Source organism: Haemorhous mexicanus, chromosome 31, assembly GCF_027477595.1.
Source record: "Haemorhous mexicanus isolate bHaeMex1 chromosome 31, bHaeMex1.pri, whole genome shotgun sequence".
Classification (NCBI taxonomy): domain Eukaryota; kingdom Metazoa; phylum Chordata; class Aves; order Passeriformes; family Fringillidae; genus Haemorhous; species Haemorhous mexicanus.
Window position 1 is genome coordinate 3,413,428 of NC_082371.1, and position 16,671 is coordinate 3,430,098.

At 54.9% G+C, this 16,671-nt stretch overlaps 3 protein-coding genes across 5 annotated transcripts; all 3 read right to left on the reverse strand.

The window, feature by feature from the left end:
• Positions 1 to 121: 121 nt before the first annotated feature.
• CERS2 (ceramide synthase 2) lies at positions 122 to 5,018 on the reverse strand. Of its 2 annotated transcripts, none has more exons than XM_059871450.1 (11): positions 4,866 to 5,018; positions 3,367 to 3,540; positions 2,836 to 2,953; positions 2,621 to 2,739; positions 2,380 to 2,437; positions 2,248 to 2,298; positions 1,960 to 2,052; positions 1,685 to 1,813; positions 1,496 to 1,602; positions 1,239 to 1,392; positions 122 to 1,068 (listed from the first exon to the last, which is right to left on the reverse strand). In XM_059871450.1, exons 2-11 carry the CDS (start codon positions 3,537 to 3,539, stop codon positions 940 to 942), a joined length of 1,131 nt encoding a protein of 376 aa, XP_059727433.1. In that variant the 5' UTR covers position 3,540; positions 4,866 to 5,018; the 3' UTR covers positions 122 to 939. The 2 variants fall into 2 exon arrangements, with proteins under 2 accessions (XP_059727433.1, XP_059727434.1); XM_059871451.1 differs by lacking the exon at positions 4,866 to 5,018 and adding an exon at positions 3,632 to 3,655.
• Positions 5,019 to 6,138: 1,120 nt separating this feature from the next.
• MINDY1 (MINDY lysine 48 deubiquitinase 1) lies at positions 6,139 to 12,531 on the reverse strand. Of its 2 annotated transcripts, none has more exons than XM_059871319.1 (9): positions 12,279 to 12,531; positions 12,129 to 12,186; positions 11,956 to 12,020; positions 11,698 to 11,856; positions 10,055 to 10,157; positions 9,828 to 9,970; positions 8,319 to 8,468; positions 6,586 to 6,747; positions 6,139 to 6,505 (listed from the first exon to the last, which is right to left on the reverse strand). In XM_059871319.1, the coding sequence occupies exons 2-9, from the start codon at positions 12,139 to 12,141 to the stop codon at positions 6,455 to 6,457; spliced, it is 846 nt and encodes a 281-aa protein (XP_059727302.1). In that variant the 5' UTR covers positions 12,142 to 12,186; positions 12,279 to 12,531; the 3' UTR covers positions 6,139 to 6,454. The 2 variants fall into 2 exon arrangements, with proteins under 2 accessions (XP_059727302.1, XP_059727301.1); XM_059871318.1 differs by having other exon boundaries at positions 8,319 to 8,510; positions 12,279 to 12,526.
• Positions 12,183 to 16,467, reverse strand: LOC132340136 (SUMO-interacting motif-containing protein 1-like). Its single transcript, XM_059870936.1, has 3 exons — positions 15,995 to 16,467; positions 13,681 to 14,951; positions 12,183 to 12,186 (listed from the first exon to the last, which is right to left on the reverse strand). Exons 2-3 carry the CDS (start codon positions 14,862 to 14,864, stop codon positions 12,183 to 12,185), a joined length of 1,188 nt encoding a protein of 395 aa, XP_059726919.1. The 5' UTR covers positions 14,865 to 14,951; positions 15,995 to 16,467.
• Between the last annotated feature and the right edge of the window lie 204 nt (positions 16,468 to 16,671).

Below are 16,671 nucleotides of genomic sequence, written 5' to 3' on the forward strand. Positions count from 1 at the left end.
ACCCCCCAACCCTAGGGGCACTGTGCCACTCACAGAATATGCCCAAATCCTGTAATTTTTTTTTTTACCCAAGTTTATTAGTTTTTTTAACTTTTAATATATTTAACCTTTTATTTATTAAAAAAAAAAAAAAAAAAACCAAAAAAACAAGAACAACAAAACATGTTTTGGTCTGACATTGGTTAATGGTCCTTTTCCCCCCCCACCCCTCCGTGCTGGGAGGTCTCCCAGCATCCCAAAGGATGCAGGAGACAGAGCCAAGCCCGGCTCCTTCTGTCTTCCAAATAAATAGAAAGGAAAAAGGAAAAAAAAAAAATCAAGTTGGAAATTTGTCCTGTTACAGCTGGGAGAGGCCACGGAGAGGGAGAGACTCAAAAATCCATTTACCGAAGAGAAATGAGAGGATTAAACTCGGTGAGACACAAGGAGTGACTCAACCCCTCAACTTCCTTCCCCCAAGTACTTCCATAGTGTCATCCCATCACTTAGGCACCGGAACACCCAGGAATTCCCTGCTCCTCCCTCCCAGTTCGGTGGAGCAGGGGCTGAGCCGGCTTTTCCAGCCGGACACAGCTCAGGGAAAGGGGGATGTTCCCCCTCCCCCCGCTGAAGGAATGGTTGGGAAAGTCGGAATAAGGCAGAGCCCGGCGAGGGGCTGGGGCCGAGCTCTTTGGCCAGAGCCAATCCCAGGGGCTGCGGGGCGGGGAGGAACCGCCCCGGTGGGATGGAGCCATCCCGGTGGGGTCCCCGCCTGTCCGGGGAACCGCAGTGGATTAAGGCAGCAGGTGAGAGGTGGAAGGGCACCAGCGGTGAGTGTGAGGCAGAGCTGCGGCCCCGCTCCCGAGGGGCGGGGCCCGCGGGCGCTCCGGGGTCCCGGTGCGGAGCGGCCGGAGGGGCCGGGCCGGTGGCAGGAGGTGGCAGCTCTCGGGTCCGGGGCGCTCAGTCGGTTTTGCGGTGGTTGTTGTTGAGCACGGGGTGGCCATTGGAGAGGGGCCCGTTCTTGGTCACCTCCTCCTCCTCCTCAGAGTTGTCCGTCTCCTCACGGTCACTGCGCTCGTCCTCCACCACCTGTGGGCAGAGGGAAAAGGGGGTTCAGGCAGCAGCCCCCTCCCCCCATTTTCCTGCCGTGCCTCAGTTTCCCCATTGCAACCAGAGCGGTTTCTCCCCACCGAGGGCTCCCCAGGATCTGGTGAGCCAAGGGCAGTTGGGATTCAGGATCCCAACGGTGCCCCCCTCACCTTTCCAGTTATGAACTTCTGGGCCATGCGGATGATGAGGTAGGCCCAGAAGATGTGCAGCGACTGCAGCACCACCATCATGACGTTGAAGAAGTAGTAGCCAAAGAAGGCTGGGTAGAGCTCCAACGGATAAACCATCGTGCAGTGCATGATCCTGCCAGGAAAAGCCACTCCTGTCACGGGCAGAACCAGCATCCCACCCCCCCGAGACTCCCCCAGCCCCTGCCTCAGTTTCCCCGTTCCCCAGCAGGGCTCACCAGAAGGGGAGGATGACCAGGCGGGTGATGATGAAGACGGCGGCGAAGATGATGAAGATGTTGTTGCAGGTGTTCCTCCACCCGGCGTAGTTGAACATCTTGGCAGACTGGAGGGGACAGAGGGGGTGAGCTGGGGAGGGGGCACAGGATGGGGGACGTGGTGGCAGCAGGGGAGGGGGACACACCAACCTCCAGCAGATAATCCGAGGAGTCGTGCAGGGCCATGATGAGCGTCCCGGCACGGACGTAGTTGGCGAACCAGGAGAAGCTGATGAGGATGATGGTGGCAACGTGGTGGATGATTTGCTCTTTGAAGTCCTGTACCCAAAGCAAAGGGAAGGTTACAGCACCCACAGCAAACCCCCATCCCACATCCTCCCAGCTGGTCCCTCCTGCCCACCACGAGGGTGAAGAAAACTCTTCCAAGATGTCCCAGTGTCCCCCAGCCCCTCCCAAGGCCCCACCTTGCGCTTGACGTCGGAGGCAATGCTGAAGAGCAGGGACCAGTAGAAGGAGAGCTCGATCATGTAGTACCAGTACTGGGAGGGCAGCACGCTCTGGGGGCAAGGGACAGGTTGTGGAGGGTCCTCTGCATCCCCCAGAGGGGTTTGGTCCCCTTCTGTGGGCACCACCTGGGTGCCCTGAGGACCTCCAAACCCTCAGGGGTGCCAAGAGATCTTCCTGCACCCCCAGTTCCCCCTGGTGCTCAGGAGAAGCCGTGGGCTGGCAGCTGGGATGGGATCTGTGCTCACCTGGATGGGGTATCCCTTCCACACCTCCCGGAGGTCGTAGAACCAAGGTTTCTGCAGGATGGGGAGGGGGAGACACAGGAGTCAGAGGAGCCAGGGGGGCTGGGGGAACAAGGGGAAGGGGGCAATACTCACATCCACTATGACAGCCATGCCAGCAATGAAAGCAATAAGGTAAAAGGTGAATCTCCAACTGGAAAAAGGAAGCAGACGTTCCTCAGACGGGCACCGGGGAGCAGGAGGGAGGAGGACGGACCCATCGGCCCCGGATCCCGCATCTCCCACCCTCCCAGGCAGCTCCTGGCCAAGCTGGGACTCCCAGAGCCCCCAGGGTGGAGGGACAGTGACACCAGGCAGGAGGAGGGGGGGGTCTCACCTGGCCTCCCTGAATTTCTTGAGCAGGCTGGGCCGGTCCTGGTTGCGGCGGCGGCGGAACCAGCGCTCGACCTGGCGCACGGTGCAGCCGCTCTTCTTGGAGAGCATCTCCACGTCGGCCTGGGGACACCAGGGCAGCCCCAGTGTGTCACACAGCCCTGGTTCTGCCTCCCTCACCCCCCTCAGGCACCTCTGGGGATCCCCCCCAGCCCTCACCTGCTTGGGGTGTTTGCTGGTGGCAGCATAGAACTTCTCCAGCACCGCGTTGGGGGTGGCTTTTAACCGCACCTTCTCCTTGACGTTCAGGAGCCCGGCCAGGGGGGTGGCCACGTACCTGAGGAAGGAGTTCCTGTCACCTGCATGATTTGGCCCCATCAAAGCCACCCAGGGACCCACGACCACTCAAGTGCCTCGGTCTCCCCATCCCGTGCCTCCTCCAGGGTGGGTTTTGCCACAGGGGAGCCCCCCGGGTCCCTCTGTCACGGGCTGTCCCCACTTGGCCCCCCCTTCTCTTGCCATCCCAACAAAGCCGGGTCTGTTCCCATTGTTTGCCCAACAAATCACTCCCTAAAGGCCGTGTTTGTGTGGGGAAGGGGGAGCACGAGGGCTTGTTAGGGGGGGATCAGGACCCCCAGCTAGGCTGAGCACAAGGTGCCGCATGCCCAGGTTCAGCCACAGCCCCCAGGGCACGGGGAGAGCCAGATCGGGGGCTCAGGATCCATCCCCACCCCCAGGGAAGGGACTCACGTTTCAAAGAGGTGCCGGACAACGAGGAAGAGGAAGGCCAAGGGGAGGGTGATGTACAGGTCAGAGGCTTTGGCATAGACTCGCCCATCCCGGTCCTCAAGGTCAGCCCAGGTGAGGTTTGCCGGGAGCCAGAGCCGTTCCCACCAAAAATAGCTGTAGAAGGTCTGAAACATGCTGGGGGGAAGGAAATGGGGAGAGGTGAGGGGGGCATCTCCGAGGAGAAGGCTGATCCCACCCCGGCCCCACCTGGCCCCCCAATTTCCACCTCGGCTCCCAGGGAGGCCCCGGTGAAATCCCCGTCGGCGCTGGGCTCGGGCACCGAGGGACTTTGCTCCCTGCAGCCCGGAGGTCAGAGGGTGATCATTAACAGGGGCCCCAGTCCTGCTTCCAACCGCCTGCTCGGCTCCTGCAACCAGCCCGAGGGAAGCGCCGGGCTCCCGCCTCCGCACCGGGACCGCAAGCCCGGCTCCGCAGCAGGATCGGGAGCACGGAGAAGCCCCCGACTTTGGTTTCCCTCCCGAGAGCCGTGCGCGCATCCCGCGGCTGATCCAAACCCGATTCCCGGTGGGAAACGGAGGCACGGAGCCCACGGCCAGCCCTCCGAGGCCAGGCACGGCACCAGCGCGGGATTAGGGATTTGCCGGCGACACAATGAGCACCTTTGTGCCTTAAAAAAACTCCGAACGGGGGAGCCGCCCCTCGCCGCGGGGTCAGCGCATCCCGGCTCGCCGTCCCTCCCCACCGGCGGCTTTTGGGGAACCCCGCGGGGTCGGGATGGGGTCGGTTGGGATCGCACCCCCGGGAAGCGAATGCCCGACACGGATTGTGGCGAGGGCCGGGGCGGCTCCGCTGCGCTGCGGGAGGAAGAGGAACCACCGTGGCCGGTTTCGCAAGGGCAGGCGGGAGGGAGGTGCCGCAATTCCCGATTCCCGCGGCCGTGCCGCGGGCAGGTAACGGGAGCGAGCGTGGGAGGACGGGGTGAGGCCCCGGTCAGGGCCGGCAGCGCCTTCTCCCCCGGGGCACCGGCAGCACAGCGCGATGTGCCGGCACCGGGGACACCGAGCCGGCGGAGGAGGGGGCACGGCCAGGCCGGACCCCTCCCCAGAGGTGATTTTAGCAGCGATCCTGCTGGAAACCGACAAAACCCTGACGTGTTTAAGTCGTGGACAGATAAACGGGCCCGGGAGGGATCGGGGCCCGGGGGCTGCGCGCCCGACCGGGCCGGGGGGCAGCGACCCCGGCGGGGCCCGAGGCCGCTGTGGGCCCCGGGGGGCCCCGCCTCCGCCCGGCCCCGCCCGGGCAGCCCCGGGGGGCCCCGCCGGCCCCGGAGCGAGGGCGGATGGAGGCCCGGGATGGCTCCGGTGCTCGCCCAACGCCCGCAGAAAGGCCCGGCCGCGGCCCTGGCGCGGGGGGGGCGGCGAGCGGGAACCATCCCGCGGCTCCCTCCGGGCGGCCCCTCCCGGAGCGGGGAGGCCCCGCGCGCCCCCGGCCGCACTCACCCGCAGCCGCCGCCGGAGCCCTCACGGAGCCGCCGCCCGGAGCCCTCACGGAGCCGCCGCTCGCCCCCCTCCGTCCCGCGCGCGCCCCGCGCCAGGCAGCGGCGGCAGTGACGTCACCGCGAACCCGGGAGTGACGTCACCGCAACGCCGAGGGGAGCGGCGCCCGCCGTGGGGCGGGGCGGGGCCCAGGCTTGAGCAATCGACCGCCGAGACGGGATCCGTGCATCCACTATAGACCCCGGGGTGCCCCTATAGACAGCCCTATATGTGCCCTGTGCACCCCATATACACCCCCTATAGACAGCCCTATATGTGCCCTGTGCACCCCATATACACCCCCTATAGACAGCCCTATATGTGCCCTGTGCACCCCATATAGACACCCTATAGACAGCCCTATATGTGCCCTGTGCACCCCATATAGACACCCTATAGACAGTCCAATATGTACCCTGTGCACTCCATATAGACACCCTATAGACAGCCCTATATGTGCCCTGTGCACCCCATATAGACACCCTATAGACAGTCCAATATGTGCCCTGTGCACCCCATATAGACACCCTATCGACAGCCCTATATGTGCCCTGTGCAGCCCATATAGACAGCCCTATATGTGCTCTGTGCACCCCATATAGACACCCTATAGACAGTCCTATATGTGCCCTTATACCCCCCATAGACAGCCCAGTATGTGCCCTATATGTGCCCTTATACCCCCTATAGACAGCTCAGTATGTGCCCCATATACCCCCTATAGACAGCCCTATATGTCCCCCATATACACCCCCTGTAGGCAGCCCAGTATGTGCCCCATTTGTGCCCCTATGGAACCCCACAGACCCCACTCGCCCCTGTCGCCGCCTGGCGGCCGCACCGCGCCACTACACCCCACGGAGGGGACCCCAAATCCCCCAAACTCTCCCCAAATCCCCCAAAGGAACCGTGACCCCAAATCCCCCAAACTCTCCCCAAATCCCCCAAAGGAACCGTGACCCCAAATCCCCCAAATCCCCCAAAGGAACCGTGACCCCAAATCCCCCAAACTCTCCCCAAATCCCCCAAAGGAACCGTGACCCCAAATCCCCCGTGTCTATGGAGTACAGAAGAACTGTGACCCCAAATCACCCAAATCCTCCCCTGATAACCCCAAACCCATGGAGGAACCGTGACCCCAAATCCCCCAAACCCCCCCAAACCCCCCGAGTTCCCCCAACCCCCCGTGTCCCCGGCGAGCAGAAGCCCCCACTGATGTCAGGGTGCCAGATCCACGTGCAGGGGGACAAGTCCTTTACTTGCCAAGGGCTAAGGCCACATTTTGAACAGGGGGGTGCAGGTGTCCCCCCCATCCCCACACCCCCATCCCCCCGTGACTGAGGTGTGGGACCCCCCCCCGAGCGGGACCCCCCCCTGCGTTAAGGCCACTGGGAAGTTTGGGGTGTTCCTGAGGTGGGCTCAGATGGTCACCCCTCATCTCCAGCCCACAGGGACCCCCAGGATGTCCCTGGAGGACCCCCCAGGATGTCCCTGGAGGATGCAGAGCGGGGTTTTGGGGGGCTGCAGGCGGGGGGACCCCCGGGCACGGGGTGCTACAGGAGGGTGCAGTCCGAATCCGACCTCTGCCGCGGGCGCCGCTCTGCCTGTGGGGACAGGGACGGGGACAGGGCTGAGCTCTGGGGGGACCCGGACCCCCCCAGGGCCATCAGCACCCCCCGGTTACCTGCGCTGGGAGCAGCTGAGCAGCAGCAGGGTGATGAGGATGGTGAGGATGAGGATGGTGCTGCTGGTACTCCTCGTGCTGCAGCTGCCGCGCCAGCTCCAGGTCGCTGAGCACCGAGGGGGGGTCCTGTCCCCGCTGCAGGGACAGGGCCACCATGAAATCCTGGCAGGAGCACAAAGAGGGGGGGTCAAACCCTGCGGGATCCACCGTGGGACTCGCTTGTTCCTGTCAGATTTTCTAAAACAATCCCCTTGCCCAGGATTTCCTCCTCAGCTTCTCCTGTCTTCTCCTGCTTTGGAATGTGCCTATTTTCTACATTTTCTGACAAATTTTCTAAATATTTTCTACAAAAATCCCCTTGCCCAGTTTTTTCTCCTCAGCTTCTCCTGTCTTCTGCTGCTTTGGAATGGGATTTGGAGATTTTTTATCCAACACGTGAATTGTTTTAATCGTGGCCAGCTCTGTCAGGACTCTGGAAGGAGTCACAGGTTGTAATTATATTTATTATAATATTTAATAAAATATTGGCTTCTTATTTATTAATTAAAATTATTTAATTGGCAGTATTATAAAATATTCTAATAAAATACTATCATATTTGATTATTTTATTTTTTTATATTAGTTATAATACTATTTATTCTAACAAGAATTTTATCATTCTTGTTAAGCCTTCGGTCTGTATCCTTTCTCTATTTCTTTAGCATAGTTTAAGTAGAGTATTTATATTATATTATATTATATTATATTATATTATATTATATTATATTATATTATATTATATTATATTAATATTAATATTATATTATATTATATTATATTATGTTGTATTATGTTGTATTATATTATGTTGTATTATATTATATTATGTTGTATTATGTTATGTTATGTTATATTATATTATATTATGTTGTATTATATTATATTTTATGTATATATTTATTATACATATGATATGATATATATTTATTTTATATATTGTATTATATTTTATATATTATATTATATTTATTTTATTTTATTTTATTTATTTATTTTCTATATTATATTATATTTTATATATTATATTATATTATATTATATTATATTATATTATATTATATTATATTATATTATATTATATTTTATATATTATATTATATTATATTATATTATATTATATTATATTATATTATATTATATTATATTATATTATATTATATTATATTATATTTATTTTATTTATTATATTATATTATATAATATATATTATATTATATTATATTATATTTATTTTATTATATTTATTTATTTTATATATTATATTATATTATATTATATTATATTATATTATATTACATTATATTTATTATATTATATTATATTATATTATATTATATTATATTATATTATATTATATTACATTATATTACATTATATTACATTATATTATATTATATTATATTATATTATATTATATTATATTATATTATATTATATTATATTATATTATATTATATTATATTATATTATATTATATTATGTTATATTATGTTATATTATATTATATTATACTTATTATATTATATTATATTATATTATATTTATTATATTATATTTATTATATTATATTTATTACATTATATTATATTACATTATAATCAGCCTTCTGAGAACATGGAGTCCCATTCCTCTCCTCCCTCACCCCGGGGACCTCACCAAACCCCCACCCAGTGCCACCAGCTGTCCCCAAACCTGCTCCACTTGTCTCTGCTGCAGCCGGGGCTCCGGGGGGGCCGTGGCGGCCCCGTCCCTGCCCGGGGGGTGGCTGAGGTGGAAATCGGTGTCACAGAAGCAGCTGTCCCCATCCACGCTGTGCAGGCTCTCCCACACCACGCCCTCCTCCTGCAGGAAGCCCTGGTCTGTCACCAGCAGGTAAAGGTGGCCCTGGCAGAAGGGACAGTGGCACGGACACCTTTTATGACAATCCTCTTGTAGGATCTTTCTCCTGAGGAGCTGAGAAGCCCCAGGGGAAAAGAAAAACAAAGATTATCTGCTGCTGTGGAATGCAGCAGGTGGATCTGTGACTGCTCTCGTGTGGTTGTTGTTAATGAATGGCCAATCCCAGTCCGGCTGGCTCGGACTCTCAGTCAGTCACAAATTTTTATCATTTATGATGAAATCCTTTCTTCTATTCTTTAGTGTACTTTTAATCTATCATTTCCTTTTGATATCATATAGATCACAAAATAATTAATGGCCAATCCCAGTCCGGCTGCCTCGGACTCTCTGGTCAGTCACAAATTTTTATCATTTATTCCCTTCTATGAAATCCTTTCTTCTATTCTTTAGTGTAGTTTTAATCTATCATTTCCTTTTGATATCATATAGATCACAAAATAATTAATGGCCAATCCCAGTCCGGCTGGCTCGGACTCTCTGGTCAGTCACAAATTTTTATCATTTATGATGAAATGCTTTCTTCTATTCTTTAGTGTACTTTTAATCCATCATTTCCTTTTGAGATCATATAGATCACAAAATAATGAATGGCCAATCCCAGTCCGGCTGGCTCGGACTCTCTGGTCAGTCACAAGATTTTATCATTTATGATGAAATCCTTTCTTCTATTCTTTAGTGTAGTTTTAATCCATCATTTCCTTTTGATATCGTACAGATCACAAAATAACAAATCAGCCTGGTGAAATGGAGCCAAGATTCTCCTCTCTCCCTCGTCCTGGGGAGCGCCACCACCACACCTGGGGACCTGAGGGAGGAACATCCCCACAGGACAGGGGACAGTGAGCCAGGGTGGGGGTCTGGGGGGGCACAGGGTGGTCTGGGGGGGCACAGAGGGGTCTGGGGGTCACAGGAGGGTCTGGGGGGGCACAGGGGGGTCGGGGGGGCACAGGGGGCTCTGGGGGGCACAGGGGGGTCTGGGGGAGCACAGGGGGTCTGGGGGGGGCACAGGGGGGTCTGGGGGGCACAGGGGGTCTGGGGGGGGCACAGGGGGCTCTGGGGGGGCAGAGGGGGCTCTGGGTGGGCACAGGGGGGTCTGGGGGGCACAGAGGGGTCTGGGGGGCACAGAGGGGTCTGGGGGGCACAGGGGGGTCTGGGGGGCCACAGGGGGGTCTGGGGGGGCACAGGGGGGTCTGGGGGGGCACAGGGGGGTCTGGGGGGCATAGGGGGCTCTGGGGGGCACAGGGGGCTCTGGGGGGGCACAGGGGGTCTGGGGGGCACAGGGGGCTCTCAGTGGGCTCCCACCTTGTGCTTGATCATGGTGCTGAAGTGGTTGTTGCGGAAGAAGACGCCGAGCTCTCCCTCGCGGGCGCGGGCCGTGAGCTCGCACAGCCCGTGGAAGGTCAGCTGCGACGCCGTGGACTCCAGGAACTGCTCTGCCACCAGCCCTGAGGGGACAACGGGGACGTGGCAGGGGCTGGGGGTGCCCAGCTGTGCCCCCCAGGGCCGCGGGCAGGGAGCAGGGCCGTTACCTTCGCTCACCAGGCTGGAGTCGCTGGCGTGCTTGCAGGTGATGATCTTCTCCACCAGCTGGTTGTAGCTGAGCTTGCCCACGGCCTGGACCTGCTCGGGGCTCTGGGGGATGGCAGGGACAGGGGGTGAGCTCCTGGTGGGCGTGGAGCCAGAGCAGAGGGGTCTGAGGGTCCCTTCTGAGGGGAGGGACCACCCAGCGCAACCTCCTGGAGGAGCCTCAGGTTCAAAGTCCCATCCCAAACATCTCTGAGGGCTTTGGGATGGGAATTTCTGGGATCATCTGGAACCCCCAAATCACAGGCAGGGACATCTCCTGCTAGACCAGGCTCATCTGGACCCCCCAAAACCACAGTCCTGCTAGACCAGGCTCATCTGGACCCCCCAAAACCACAGTCCTGCTAGACCAGGCTCATCTGGACCCCCCCAAATCACAGTCCTGCTAGACCAGGCCATTCTGGATCCCCCCCAAACCTCAGTCCTGCTAGACCAGGCTCATCTGGACCCCCAAACCTCAGTCCTGCTAGACCAGGCTCATCTGGACCCCCCAAAACCTCAGTCCTGCTAGACCAGGCTCATCTGGACCCCCCAAATCACAGTCCTGCTAGACCAGACTCATCTGGACCCCCCCCAAAACCACAGTCCTGCTAGACCAGGCTCATCTGGACCCCCCAAATCACAGTCCTGCTAGACCAGGCTCATCTGGACCCTCAAATCACAGTCCTGCTAGACCAGGCTCATCTGGACCCCCCAAATCACAGTCCTGCTAGACCAGGCTCATCTGGACCCCTCAAATCACAGTCCTGCTAGACCAGGCTCATCTGGACCCCTCAAATCACAGTCCTGCTAGACCAGGCTCATCTGGACCCCCCCCAAACCTCAGTCCTGCTAGACCAGGCTCATCTGGACCTCCCAAAACCTCAGTCCTGCTAGACCAGGCTCATCTGGACCCCCCAAAAAAACCAGTCCTGCTACACCAGGCTCATCTGGACCCCCCAAATAAACAGTCCTGCTAGACCAGGCTCATCTGGACCCCCAAAACCTCAGTCCTGCTAGACCAGGCTCATCTGGACCCCCCAAACCTCAGTCCTGCTAAACCAGGCTCACCTGGACCCCCCAAAACCTCAGTCCTGCTAGACCAGGCTCATCTGGACCCCCCAAAACCTCAGTCCTGCTAGACCAGGCTCATCTGGACCCCCCAAAAAAACCAGTCCTGCTACACCAGGCTCATCTGGACCCCCCAAATAAACAGTCCTGCTAGACCAGGCTCATCTGGACCCCCAAAACCTCAGTCCTGCTAGACCAGGCTCATCTGGACCCCCCAAACCTCAGTCCTGCTAAACCAGGCTCACCTGGACCCCCCAAAACCTCAGTCCTGCTAGACCAGGCTCATATGGACCCCCCCAAACCTCAGTCCTGCTAGACCAGGCTCATCTGGACCCCCCAAATCACAGGCAGGGACATCTCCTGCCAGACCAGGTTCCTCCAAGCCCCGTCCAACCTGGCCTTGAGCACTCCCAGGGTTGGCACATCCATCCTCAGCTTGGCCACCTCAGCCAGGACGAGCCCCCAGCTCCTCTCCAGCCCTGGGGACACTTCTGTGAGCCCACAGAAGCCACCAGCAGCCAGGCAGGGGGGGGCTCACCTGGGGGTCCACCAGCCAGCCGTGGTAGAGCGGGATGTTGAGGAGGTCGAAGACGATGCACTCGGGGGTGTACTCGAAATCCGAGACCCCCGTGAACCTCACGTTGACGTCCAGCCCCGTGGAGAGCTTGGGCAGGACTGTCATGGTGTCACTGATGTTCTGGGGGGGCAGCAGAAACGTGGGGAGGGGTCCAGCCCTGAAGGTGCCACCCCAAAGCCTGCAGCCAGCGGGGTTGGATGCTCTGGGGTCGCTCCTCACCTGCTGGAAGTTCAGCTGCAGCCCCTCCGAGGTGTCGCGGGGTTGGGTGGCCAGGATGCAATTCCCTGCGAGGCAGAGGGGTCAGAGACCCCCCACACCCCCCCTCAGGGAACGTGGGGGTCCCAGTGGAGCCCCCCACCCCATTCCAGTGCCAGAGCAGGGTCCCCACTCACCCAAATGTGCCATCAGCTCCTCTGCTGTCACCACCTCGGTCTGCGGGGGCAGCTTCACCTGCGGGCAACCAGAGGAGGCTGGGCACCATCCCACCCCTGGGACCCCTCCCCTGGGGATTTGGGGGTCTCCCCAGAGCCCCCCCAGCTTGCCTTCCACTGGAGGAGGAGGATGTTGATGATGGCCAGCAGCGGGCAGGGCCCGTTCTCGCTCTGGGTCACCAGGGCCGTGCGCTGCCCCTTCCAGAGGATCCACTTGACCAAGTGAAAACCCCCGGGGGGCTGCGCCCGGGGGGGCTCGGCCGGAGGGGACCCCCCCTCCAGAGGGGACCCCCTCTCCTCTGGGGAACCCCCCTCCTGCTGGGACCCCCCCTCCAGAGGGGACCCCCTCTCCTCTGGGGACCCCTCCTCCTCTGGGGACCCCTCATCCTGCTGGGACCCCCTCTCCTCTGGGAACCCCCTCTCCTCTGGGGACCCCTCCTCCTGTTGGGACCCTCTCTTCTCTGGGGACCCCCCCTCCAGAGGGGACCCCCTCTCCTCTGGGGAACCCCCCTCCTGTTGGGACCCCCTCTTCTGTGGGGACCCTCCCTTCTCTGGGGACCCTCCCTCCTGTTGGGACCCTCCCTCCAGAGGGGACCCCTCATCCTGTTGGGACCCCCTCTTCTGTGGGGACCCTCTCTCCTGTGGGGACCCCCCTTCCAGAGGGGACCCCTCCTCCTGTTGGGACCCCCTCTCCTCTGGGGACCCCTCCTCCTCTGGGGACCCTCCCTTCTCTGGGGACCCCCTCTCCTGCTGGATCCCCCTCTCCTCTGGGGACGCCCCCTCCTCTGGGGACCCCTCCTCCTCTGGGGATCCCTCCTCCTCTGGGGACCCCCTCCCCTGTAGGGACCCCCTCTCTTCTGGGGACCCTCCCTCCTGTGGGGACCCTCCCTTCTCTGGGGACCCCCTCTCCTGTGGGATCCCCCTCTCCTGTGGGGACCCTCCCTTCTCTGGGGACCCTCCCTTCTCTGGGGATCCCCTCTCCTGTGGGGACCCCTCCTCCTCTGGGGACCCCCTCTCCTTCAGGGACCCCCTCTCTTCTGGGGACCCTCCCTTCTGTGGGGACCCTCCTTCCAGAGGGGACCCCTCCTCCTCTGGGGACCCCTCCTCCTGTTGGGACCCCCTCTTCTGTGGGGACCCTCCCTTCTCTGGGGACCCTCCCTCCTGTGGGGACCCCCCCTCCAGAGGGGACCCCCTCTCCTCTGGGGACCCTCTCTTCTCTGGGGATCCCCTCTCTTCTGGGGACCCTCCCTCCTGTAGGGACCCCCTCTCCTCTGGAGACCCCTCCTCCTCTGGGGACCCTCCCTTCTCTGGGGATCCCCTCTCCTGTGGGGACCCCTTCTCCTGTAGGGACCCTCCCTTCTCTGGGGACCCTCCCTTCTCTGGGGACCCCCTCTCCTCTGGGGACCCTCCCTCCTCTGGGGACCCTCCCTTCTCTGGGGATCCCCCCTCTCGTGGGGACCCCCTCTCTTCTGGGGACCCTCCCTTCTCTGGGGATCCCCTCTCCTGTGGGGACCCTCCCTCCTGCTGGATCCCCCTCTCCTCTAGGGACCCCCCCTCCTGTAGGGACCCTCCCTCCAGAGGGGACCCCTCCTCCTCTGGGGACCCCCTCCCCTGTAGGGACCCCCTCTCCTCTGGGGACCCCCTCTCCTGTAAGGACCCCCTCTCCTGTAGGGACCGCCCCTCCTGCTGCTCCTGGGGGGAGCCCCCCGGGGGTCCCTCGGGGCTGGAGACCCCCTCCTGCTGCCTGGCTGGACCTCCAGAACCTTCCTGGGAATTCCCTGCCCTGGGAATTGTGTCCCCAAGCCCGGAGATTCCGTCACCTACGCTGGGAGTTCCACGCCCTGCACGGGGAATTGTGTCACCAACGTTGGGAATTGTGTCACCAGCGTTGGGAATTGTGTCACCAACGTTGGGAATTTCATCCTCAGTATTGGGAATGGTGTCACCAGCGTTGGGAATTTCATCCTCAATATTGGGAATTGTGTCACCAATATTGGGAATTGTGTCACCAATGTTGGGAATTGTGTCACCAGCGTTGGGAATTGTGTCACCAACGTTGGGAATTTCATCCTCAATATTGGGAATTGTGTCACCAATATTGGGAATTGTGTCACCAACGTTGGGAATTTCATCCTCAACATTGGGAATTGTGTCACCAACGTTGGGAATTGTGTCACCAACGTTGGGAATTTCATCCTCAATATTGGGAATTGTGTCACCAACGTTGGGAATTGTGTCACCAATGTTGGGAATTTCATCCTCAACACTGGGAATTGTGTCACCAGTACTGGGAATTCTGTCACCAACACTGGGAATTCCATGTCCTGCACCGGGAATTGCGTCCCCAACATTGGGAATTGTGTCCCCAGCACTGGGAATTGTGTCCCCAACATTGGGAATTGTGTCCCCAACATTGGGATTTGTGTCCTCAGCACTGGGAATTGTGTCCCCAACACTGGGAATTGTGTCCCCAACACTGGGAATTCCATCCCCAGCACTAGGAATTCCAACCCCTACATAAGGAATTGTGTCCCCAACACTGGGAATTGTGTCCCCAACATTGGGAATTCCAACCCCTACATCAGGAATTGTGTCCCCACCACCAGGAATTGTGTCCCCAGCATTGGGAATTTCACCCCCAGCAGCGGGAATTCCGTCCCCACCCGCAGCCTCCTCGGGGGTCCCCTCCTGCTCCATGGGACCCTCCTGAGCTGCTCTGGTTCCACTCAGGCTCCTGGGAATGCTCTGGGTCTGTCCAGGGGCAGCTGCATCCCAAAACTCAGCCTGAGGAGGGAAAATTGGGTTGGTAGGGGAAAATAAAGATAACACAAATATAAATAAATATAAATTTAAATATAAATATAACTATAAATATAATATAAATAAAATATAAATATACCTATAAATATAAATATACATATAAATATAAATATACCTATAAATATAAATATACATATAAATATATTTATATATAAATATATAAATATATAAATATAAATATAAATATAAATATAAATATAAATATAAATATAAATATAAATGAACCCTAGATATAGATGTAAATATAAATATACCATAATTATATATAAATATAAATATAAATGTATATTTTTATCTGTATAAATATATATATACACACATCTATATCTATAGATATATATGTATATATAGGGGCTGGAAATGAAATGAAATAAGATGAAATACAATTTTAAAAATAAAATGAAATAGAAGAGAATTAAATTAAATTTAAAAATAGAACAGAATTAAATTTAAAAATTAAATGAGATGAAATAAGATAGAATAAAATAGAATAAAATAGAATAGAATGAAGTAAAATAAAATTATAAAACAGAATACAATTAAATTTAAAAATAAAATTTAAAAAAATTTTTAAAAATAGAATAAAATAAAATAAAATACAATAAAATAAAATAAAATAAAATAAAATAGAATAAAATAAAATAAAATAAAATAGAATAAAATAAAATAAAATACAATAAGAATAAAATGCAGTGCCATTTAACAGGCACAAGGGAAGGCGAATTTCAATTCCCACGGACGGCTCCACCCCGGGTCCCCCCCTTGCGTCTTTTCCTTCATTTCCCTCCCCTAATCCTCCTTTTCCCTGCTTTATTCCTTGTTTTCCCTTCTTCATTCCTTGTTTTTCCTCCCTTTTTCCTTCTTTATTCCTTGCTTTTCCTCCTTTTCCCTCACTTTTTAAATTTTTCCCTCCTTTTCCCTTTATTTTTTCCTCCTTTCCCCTTCCTTTCAACTTTTCCCCTCCTCTCCCCTTCTTTTTCCCCTTTCTCCCCTTTTTAACCCTTTACCTTTTCTCCTGCTTTTTCTCCTTCTTCTCTCCTCCTTTATTCCCTTTTCCTTCTTTTTGCTTCTTCTTTTTCCTCTTTTATTTTTTTTTTTAAATTCCTTCGCGCTCCTTTCGCTTCTCTCGTCTTCCTTCTCCCCCTTTATTTTTTTTTCCTTTTTAATCTCCCCCTTCTTTTATTCTTTTATTCTTTCATCCTTTTATCCTCTTCCCTTCTTTTTTTTTTATTTTTTAATCCTTTTTTTCTTCTTTTTTTCCTCTTTTTTTCCTCTTTTTTCCCCTTTTTCCCCCTTTTTGGGGCCTGTTTTCCACCTGGCCCGGCTGCCCCGTGGGAAGGCGGATTTAGGGCGGGAGGAGGAGGAGGAGGAGGAGGAGGAGGAGGAGGAGGAGGAAGAAGAGGAAGAGGAGGAGGAGGAAGAAGATCCAAGGTGTAAATTTTGGGGTGCACTCCAATTTTTTTTTTTTTTGGGGGGGGGGTTCTGCAGGGTGGGGGTTGGGCTGGGGGGGGTTTTGGGGTCGCGGCGGAATTTGGGGGTGTCACAGGGGGCTGGGGGGGTGTTCAGGGGTGCGGGGGGGGGTTCAGGGGTCACGGGAGGGTTTTGGGGTGAAAAGAGGAGATTTGGGGTGTCCCCCGCCCCCCCCCAGCGCGGGGGATGCCGGGAATGGTCCCGCCCCCTCCCA

What these genes read in the sequence shown, in the direction of transcription:
- CERS2 (XM_059871450.1), bottom strand. Translation starts at nt 3,539, where the DNA reads ATGTTTCAGACCTTCTACAGCTATTTTTGGTGGGAACGGCTCTGGCTC. An exon ending in GTCCGGCACCTCTTTGAAAC is followed by an intron (nt 2,954 to 3,366) that starts GTGAGTCCCTTC and finishes CTCCTTCCTCAG; the next exon opens with GTACGTGGCCACCCCCCTGG. An exon ending in AAGAAATTCAGGGAGGCCAG is followed by an intron (nt 2,438 to 2,620) that starts GTGAGACCCCCC and finishes TCCTTTTTCCAG; the next exon opens with TTGGAGATTCACCTTTTACC.
- MINDY1 (XM_059871318.1), bottom strand. An exon ending in GCACCATGATCAAGCACAAG is followed by an intron (nt 8,511 to 9,827) that starts GTGGGAGCCCAC and finishes CCCTTCTGCCAG; the next exon opens with GGCCACCTTTACCTGCTGGT. An exon ending in AGCAGAGACAAGTGGAGCAG is followed by an intron (nt 6,748 to 8,318) that starts GTTTGGGGACAG and finishes TGCTCCTGCCAG; the next exon opens with GATTTCATGGTGGCCCTGTC.
- LOC132340136 (XM_059870936.1), bottom strand. Translation starts at nt 14,864, where the DNA reads ATGGAGCAGGAGGGGACCCCCGAGGAGGCTGCGGGTGGGGACGGAATT.